Here is a 9513-nt window from a genome sequence, read left to right on the forward strand (position 1 = left end):
CCCATCAAAAGTAGTGCACTATAAAGATAATATACACTCTGTGACAGGCCTGGCGAGGAGTGCAGGGTAGTATGGGACCAGTGTTCTCGTAGGGACAACCCTGAGGCCCTTCCAGGCTTTCAGTAGCCATGCCTGTTGGTTGTTCCATACAGAGCTCTGTACATGAGAGACAGAGAACATGGAGACACAATGCAGCCATTTACAGTCAAGTATCCCATCTACCATAAAGACATCCTGGTCACTAATGAGGTCTATGTTACATGGTCCTGTGCGTCGACCTCTCTCTCTCTCATCACAGTGTTGCACAGCTGTTGTTGTGTCCCCCTAAAATTGCATTTTCTGTTCAGATTATGTGGAGCACATTTCTGTTGACACCCATTGGTTGGCTGGATTCCAGTCATATCTATGGTTCCCATCTCTCTATGACCTCCCTTTGACCCACAGGGTCCATTAGTACTTCATTTCACTTCTAGAGACCCTCATCTGAAGGGACTGGATATACTGTAGATAGTATACAGCCGTTGTGTAACAGGATTTTGTGTCCCCTCTCCCACTTCCCTGTACTCTGTTGTGTTCTCAGGTGGTGTGGCGTAAACTAGGGGACGCTGCAGGATCCAAGCCTTCCATCCGCCAGCATCTCTCTGGGAACCAGTTCAAAGGGCCCTTGTAGTCCTTAAGACCACATTAACCAGCGCACAGCAGCACTCAGACGAGACAAACGGACAGACAGACAAATGAACAACAACAACCATGGACCCGCAGCACTGAGTGCACAAACAAGGGGCACATCTCAAATGACACCCTCCTATTTTCTCAGCACTGTGTGACCGTGGCTAAATGATCCCCACAAACTCTAGCCTGAACCCAAACCTCTGTGCTTAGCCTCCCCTAACATTGTCCCCTGGTGAATATAGGAATGTAGGCTACACCTGACCTGGGTAGTGGGTACAGTCAATCTCAGTTTAGATCGGACAAAATAGGCTGCGCCGATGAAGGGTTAAAAACAGTGGTTGGCAATCCTATAGCCTCTGACCACGTTGGCTCTCATTTTCTGTTTATTTCAAGACAATTGTACATGTTGAATGACACACCGTTCGTCAATACCCAGCAGGTAATCTAGTGCCCACGGCCAACGTTGGTTATGGTGTCTTGTCATTAAAGAGAAGGAAGAGGAGGATAAACTGCCCCTTACAACCAGTCACTACACCTGAGCTACAGTACTTTACCTGACCCTCTGCCATCTCCAACCAACGTCTGTTTTGGTGTTTGTAAATGTTCACCTACCAAGTGTTCAAGACTGACAACCACTCCAGGACAAACCATTCTACTATTCTCAAGTCAAGGCCCTGATATGTTCTGTTCTTGCCTTTACTTCCATTACTTTTCCATTCAACAGCAACTGACTGGCAACTCCTTACAACATAGATGAGGACAAATACTGGAAATCACATGATGTCATTTCCTTCAGTGTAGAATCACAAGCCATAGGTTTATACAACGTGAAACCTAGCTGCTGTAGGATGCTGTTTAATAATGTAGTCCTCTTTTGTCTGAGATAAGTATGTGTACAAATGTAGACGGAAATCCTTTCAAAGTGTTAAACTAAATTCTAGCTCTAAAGTAGGTTGTTTAACAAAACGTAGTGCTATTATTTTACCTGTTGTTTTTAGTGTTCATGTTTGTTTGTGCCTCAAATGGCATCCTATTCTTTATACCAACACTATATAGGGAAAAGGGTGACATTTGGTATGCACACTTTATAACCAAGTACAGAAAGTGGCACACCGAGTGCAGTTGCATAAATGTACTCCCAAGGCAGAAAGCTTATAGCCTGGGGGCCAGTCTGCTTAGCCACTCCTGAAAACTCCTTATAGAACTGTCATGACAAACATGATACAGTGACAGCAATGGAGTTGGTAAAAGCACAAACAGTTCTGGGACCAGACTAGAAGGCTGTCATACTATTAACTGAAACATGAACTCAAGGGAAGGTTACGGTTCATGCCTAATATACTGTCGCTTCTGATGATTTATCATGGATCAGAAAGTCAGACTCTTGCTAGATGGAAGTGGGACTTTTCACTTACAAATCTGCAGATCTTATATATGACAATCGTTGAAACGGTTTGAAAACAACTTATTTTGACCAGTCCTAAGTATTCTCTATGAGCTCTTGCCCATTCAACCTCTGAATGGCACACATACACAATCCATGTCTCAATTGTCTCAAGGCTTATCCATCTTTAACCTGTCTCCTCCCCTTCATCTACACTGATTGAAGTGGATTTAACAACTGACATCAATAAGGGATCATATCTTTCACCTGGATTCACCTGGTTAGTCTATGTCATGGAAAGAGCAGGTGTTTTTAATGTTTTGTACACTCAATGCATGTATACTGAGTTCTCGGAGCTGGATCCTATGTATACTTTATAAGGTGTCTTAGCTGGCTCCTGTACATTATGACATGTGTTAGGCCTGTGTATGCTGTATGAAGTCTCATAGATTATCACTGTACAACCAGTCAGTCTAGCAATCCTAGGCAAGTCTCATACAATTCTTATGTATGCTCAATGAAGTCTCATAGATGATCACTGTGCGTAATTAAGTCTCCTAGGGTCCCTATGTATGCTGTGTGAAGTCTCATAGATGATCACTGTGCGTAATTAAGTCTCCTAGGGTCCCTATGTATGCTGTGTGAAGTCTCATAGATGATCACTGTGCGTAATTAAGTCTCCTAGGGTCCCTATGTATGCTGTATGAAGTCTCATAGATGATCACTGTGCGTAATTAAGTCTCCTAGGGTCCCTATGTATGCTGTATGAAGTCTCATAGATGATCACTGTGCGTAATTAAGTCTCCTAAGGTCCCTATGTATGCTGTATGTAGTCTCATAGGTGTCATCTCTATGTGAGGTCTTCCAGCGGAACTTCAGTGTACAATACACTATATAGCTAAATGAAGCTTCATAGCTGTGTTCTATACTCTACGGTGGCTCCTAGCCGATTTCTGTGTATTTGAGTCACCTCAGTATTGTACGGGGTCTTTTAGGTGACATTACCTATATAACACCGTCATAAGACTGACACAAGACGTCATTAAGAGTTTTAACAGACAGATGTCATTAGGAGTAATAACATCTATGTATATCCTAATCTCTTCTTTATAGGGAGTTGTACAATGCAGGTACAATGAATGAAGTGTCATAGCTGTGCTGAGTTCTATGTACATGCATATGTTAGGCCAGTGAATACTGTATATGAGCACTCAGAGTCTATATACTGTAGGAGTAATATTGGCTAGGTTGAGTTCTGAATAGGCAGTTACAAACTGTGTTAAAAGAAACTTGCTGTATTCTCAAGGATTTGTGTTCTAAAATCTGAACAAAAGGTTTGTTGTCAGATTGGTAAATTATTCTGAATTGAGTTTGACACATTGTCAATCTATTTTGGGGTATAATAAATGTATACCCCAATTGTTATTATACAGAAGGGTGTGTATAAATGTATGTTTACACAAAAAATATTCTCATTTTATTGATAGCAGAAGAGCGGCTGTGTTCATCCCAAATGGCACCCTATAAAGTGCATTACTTTTGACCAGATCCTCTTTTTGCCCTGGTCAAATGTAGTGCACTAAATAGGGAATAGACTACCATTTGGGATTAATTTGCTGTGTTTCAGTGTGGAGGAGTCTGGATGCAGCTGGCTGTGTGTCTGATCTGACTTGTAACATAGAAGAACTGTATGAACAAAATGAGCAGCAAATCAACAAGGAAGATAAATGTCTTTGAATTGAGGACTGCTATAAAATCATTACTGTTCTGTACGGTGTTGTTGTTGTTGTAATAGTTAGGCATTGATGACTAAGGAGTTTCATAATGGAAAAAAACGTACAAATGCGTGTCTATACACACACTCAGTCTTCACGAATTAAAACTTTAGCAAAAGTTTTTTTTAACAGTCTACACGCAACTTACTATATGTTCATTTGAAAGCACAAAGTTCGGATTTAAAGTTTGACCATTTTCCTTTTGTTACATTCAAATGCACTGCTTATTTTCTGAATAAGGCATCTACGTGGAACCTGTGATGAAATTCTATGTTCTCTTTTTTGCCTCTTTCACTGTGGTACACAGTTTACGTTGTATCCTAGGATATGCACAGTTGAAGTTGTATCCTAGGATATACACAGTTGAAGTTGTATCCTAGGATATACACAGTTTAAGTTGTATCCTAGGATATACACAGTTTAAGTTGTATCCTAGGATATACACAGTTTAAGTTGTATCCTAGGATATACACAGTTTAAGTTGTATCCTAGGATATACACAGTTTAAGTTGTATCCTAGGATATACACAGTTTAAGTTGTATCCTAGGATATACACAGTTGAAGTTGTATCCTAGGATATACACAGTTTAAGTTGTATCCTAGGATATACACAGTTGAAGTTGTATCCTAGGATATACACAGTTTAAGTTGTATCCTAGGATATACACAGTTTAAGTTGTATCCTAGGATATACACAGTGCTGTGTACATAAATACCTGCTGCTCCTGTAGCATACCTGCAACCAGCCCGCCTATGTTTTCCCACAACCTGTATGTAGCTGAAAATGTATATTTTAGCAAATTGTAAAATGTGAAAATTGAAATAAGCTGCTTTTATATGATTTTGAAATAAAAATTGAGTTTAAGTTTTAAACCCTCACCTGTTTACAAATGTTGATGAAAGTGTAACTTAGTGATACGGAAAAGGCTATATGGACACTCCTGACCTGCAATCCAATATTTAATTTCAGAATTGGTTAAAATTAGGTTACGGTTACAGTTAAGGTAGGGGTCAGTTTTAGAATTTGGTAAGCAGTTTCCTTATAGCCTCTCCCTGGTGAAATGCTTAAAAACAGTAAACATGATGGCATGATGGCAAGACGCATAATTCACCAGAGTTTCGTCAAAATCAGGCCAGTGCGGTCTGAGAGCGCGTGTGACTAACATATAAACGGATGAAAACAGATCCACAGTCCCCCCCCCAATTTCATTGTGGAGGACAACAAGAGATGGTTAACAAGCAACATTGGTAAAATTTTCAAGGAAGAGAGGATGCCTTTACTAAAGGTGTTGGTTCATTCAGGGCCTCAATTTCAATGGCTTGACAAGGACACCCCCTAGGGGCTAACACATGTAATTACATGAAGCATGGGCAAAAGGTAATGGGCAGCATGTAAACTACAAGGTTCAGATTGACTTCTTTTTAGTATGACAGCTTCTCCAAAGACAAAACAATTGTGTTCTATGCCATGTGACTTTGCTTACAGTAACTTGAAAAATACAAACATCAACTAAGTAACAAATGGAAGATATGAAAGTATACAAGGTGTAATAAAAAAACTTCAACATAAAAAAAATCAAACACAAACCTTTTTCAATAAAGTCTAAAACATATTTGCAGTAGAATGGGCCTTACGGAAGAGTTGAGTGACTTTCAACATGGCACTGTCATAGGATGCAACCTTTTCAACAAGTCAGTTGGTCAGATTTCTGCCCTGCTAGAGCTGCCCCGGTCAATTGTAAGTGTTGTTATTGTGAAGTGGAAACATCTAGGAGCAACAACGGCTCAGCCGGGAAGTGGTAGGCCACACAAGCTCACAGAACGAGACCGCCGAGTGCTGAAGCGCGTAGTGCATTAAAAATCGTCCATCCTTGGTTGCAACACTCACTACTGAGTTCCAAACTGCCTCTGGAAGCAACGTCAGCACAATAACTGTATGTCGGTAGCTTCATGAAATGGGTTTCCATGGCCGAGCAGCCTCATACAAGCCTAAGTCTCCATACGCAATGCCAAGTGTCGGCTAGAGTGGTGTAAAACTCGCTGCAATGGATCAGTGGAAACGCATTTTCTGGCGTGATGAATCACACTTCACCAGTCCGACGGACAAATCTGGGTTTGGTGGATGTCAGGAGAACGCTACTTGCCCGAATGCATAGTACGAACTGTAAAGTTTGGTGGATGAGGAATTATGGTCTGGGGCTGTTTTTTATGGTTGGGACTGAACGGAAGCAAGTCCCCGCAGCAATGTTCAGCCCAGTCAAAACTGTTCGCTGCTCTGGCCCCCCAATGGTGGAACAAACTCCCTCACGACGCCAGGACAGCGGAGTCAATCACCACCTTCCGGAGACACCTGAAACCCCACCTCTTTAAGGAATACCTAGGATAGGATAAAGTAATCCCTCTCACCCCCCCTCCCCCTGAAAAGATTTAGATGCACTACTGTTCCACTGGAGGTCATAAGGTGAATGCACCAATTTGTAAGTCGCTCTGGATAAGAGCGTCTGCTAAATGACTTAAATGTAAATGTAATGTTCCAACATCTAGAGGAAAGCCTTCACAGAGAGTGGGGGCTGTTATAGCAGCAAAGGGGGACCAACTCCATATTACAGTTTTTGCCGATTGCTTACACACTGAAAGTGAATGCTAAGGCAAAAGCATCAAAACCTTAACTTTTGTAATCATGTCTTAAAGGCACCAAAAGTACAAACACATTTTCTCCTTTGCACTTTGTTTGCAATTCTGCAACACACTTGCACTTACATTAATTAGACACTTCTTTAACAATGAAATCTCTTGCAATCATCGGGAAAACACTTCTATTCAAAATGCAAAACATACCTGAAATTGGCAACACGCACACACACACACACACACACATGAAAATACTTCTACAGTAATTGAACACCAATTAGCCTGAGCCTCAGCACTACAAACAGACCTCAGGTAAGATCACCTCTTTGGTGAGAACTTTACAAACATGGAGGCAGTGAGAGGAAGAGAGAGAGAGAGAGGAGGAGGACGAGACAAAGAAGGGGACCAAGCAACAGACGGAGACATATTTCCGACGACATTAGGGCCACTTTGGTGGACCATGTCATAAATCACGGCCTGACGATGAGGGAGGCAGAAAGTCCAGAACAACCTGAGTCCCTACACGGTAGCATCCATAATACAGACATGACGATGAGGGAGGCAGAGAGTCCAGAACAACCTGAGTCCCTGCACGGTAGCATCCATAATACAGACATTTAGACTGGAGAACATAAATCATGGCCTGACGATGAGGGAGGCAGAGAGTCCAGAACAACCTGAGTCGCTACACGGTAGCATCCATAATACAGACATGACGATGAGGGAGGCAGAGAGTCCAGAACAACCTGAGTCCCTGCACGGTAGCATCCATAATACAGACATTTAGACTGGAGAACATAAATCATGGCCTGACGATGAGGGAGGCAGAGAGTCCAGAACAACCTGAGTCGCTACACGGTAGCATCCATAATACAGACATGACGATGAGGGAGGCAGAGAGTCCAGAACAACCTGAGTCCCTGCACGGTAGCATCCATAATACAGACATTTAGACTGGAGAACAGGTGTGTCTTCAACTTTCTACACTAGACTGTACCTATGTAATTGTTGCACATCATTCTGCATCACAGTACAATACAATGTAGTCCTATTACGTCTATTTTACTCAGCAATTTTTTTTAAGGTATATTACTGTGAAGTACATGTAATACAGTTTTGATGTTACTGTGTACAGTAGAGTATGTAAAAAATAACATAACCAATGACATGTTCTTGTATTTTCTAGAGAACTGCCAGATGACTTCCTGTGGGTGGAAGACAACGTCTGTTCACCATGAACAGGCCGTTGTCAATCTAGTGTTGGTAAACAACACCATCGGCCTACATCAACTACAAGAGCAAATCATCCCAGATCACACAACATTCCATAATATCAATCATGTCAGTATGTCGACACTCTGCCGCAACACCAACTTATGATGAAGCAGCTGTACAGGGTTCCATTTGAAAGGAACAGCATTCGTCAAAAGTGTCATTGTACTATACTGGAATACAGTAATGGCAGTAGAATGTGTAACCTAGGAGGCCCCATTCTGGGGGGGGGGGGGCACCTGCCTTGTCTTTAGTTTTGAATGTGTCTGACCCAACCCAACCCCATCCTTGAGTGAAAATGTAGACATTGCTTTCCTGTGTTTTGAGTTACACCATATTCATGGTATGCATTTTCTGTTACAGAGTCCTGGACTTTAATGCAGCTACACAGCCTCATGAGTTAATTTTCAACCAGGCATTGGGGCCGGAATGTTCTAGGACAAAGATCCATTGTGAATGTCCCTGGGCAGCGCGGGGGAATGTTATAGTATAAAGAGCCACTGTGAATGTCCCTGGGCAGCGTGGGGGAATGTTATAGTATAAAGAGCCACTGTGAATGTCCCTGGGCAGCGTGGGGGAATGTTATAGTATAAAGAGCCACTGTGAATGTCCCTGGGCAGCGTGGGGGAATGTTATAGTATAAAGAGCCACTGTGAATGTCCCTGGGCAGCGTGGGAGAATGTTATAGTATAAAGATCCACTGTGAATGTCCCTGGGAAGCGTGGGGGAATGTTATAGTATAAAGAGCCACTGTGAATGTCCCTGGGCAGCGTGGGGGAATGTTATAGTATAAAGAGCCACTGTGAATGTCCCTGGGCAGCGTGGGGGAATGTTATAGTATAAAGAGCCACTGTGAATGTCCCTGGGCAGCGTGGGGGAATGTTATAGTATAAAGAGCCACTGTGAATGTCCCTGGGCAGCGTGGGGGAATGTTATAGTATAAAGAGCCACTGTGAATGTCCCTGGGCAGCGTGGGCGAATGTTATAGTATAAAGAGCCACTGTGAATGTCCCTGGGCAGCGTGGGGGAATGTTATAGTATAAAGAGCCACTGTGAATGTCCCTGGGCAGCGTGGGGGAATGTTATAGTATAAAGAGCCACTGTGAATGTCCCTGGACAGCGTGGGGGAATGTTATAGTATAAAGAGCCACTGTGAATGTCCCTGGGAAGCGTGGGGGGAATGTTATAGTATAAAGAGCCACTGTGAATGTTCCTGGGCAGCGTGGGGGAATGTTATAGTATAAAGAGCCACTGTGAATGTTCCTGGGCAGCGTGGGGGAATGTTATAGTATAAAGAGCCACTGTGAATGTTCCTGGGCAGCGTGGGGGAATGTTATAGTATAAAGAGCCACTGTGAATGTCCCTGGGCAGCGTGGGGGAATGTTATAGTATAAAGAGCCACTGTGAATGTCCCTGGGCAGCGTGGGGGAATGTTATAGTATAAAGAGCCACTGTGAATGTCCCTGGGCAGCGTGGGGGAATGTTATAGTATAAAGAGCCACTGTGAATGTCCCTGGGCAGCGTGGGGGAATGTTATAGTATATAGAGCTACTGTGAATGTCCCTGGGCAGCGTGGGGGAATGTTATAGTATAAAGAGCCACTGTGAATGTTCCTGGGCAGCGTGGGGGAATATTATAGTATAAAGAGCCACTGTGAATGTCCCTGGGCAGCGTGGGGGAATGTTATAGTATAAAGAGCCACTGTGAATGTCCCTGGGCAGCGTGGGGGAATGTTATAGTATAAAGAGCCACTGTGAATGTCCCTGGGCAGCGTGGGG

At 42.9% G+C, this 9513-nt stretch overlaps 1 protein-coding gene across 3 annotated transcripts in view; it reads left to right on the plus strand.

Moving 5' to 3' along the window:
• LOC115138720 (coiled-coil domain-containing protein 85C-A-like) overlaps positions 1-4711 on the plus strand; it is a 135931-nt gene extending 131220 nt beyond the window's left edge. For all 3 annotated transcript variants that reach the window (XM_029675860.2, XM_029675859.2, XM_029675861.2), the window contains one exon: positions 581-4711. In XM_029675860.2, the coding sequence (XP_029531720.1) occupies positions 581-670 (90 nt within the window). In that variant the 3' untranslated portion in view covers positions 671-4711. The remainder of the gene's footprint in view (positions 1-580) is intronic.
• The last annotated feature ends 4802 nt before the right edge of the window (positions 4712-9513 follow it).

This window comes from Oncorhynchus nerka, linkage group LG12, assembly GCF_034236695.1.
Source record: "Oncorhynchus nerka isolate Pitt River linkage group LG12, Oner_Uvic_2.0, whole genome shotgun sequence".
NCBI classification, from domain to species: domain Eukaryota; kingdom Metazoa; phylum Chordata; class Actinopteri; order Salmoniformes; family Salmonidae; genus Oncorhynchus; species Oncorhynchus nerka.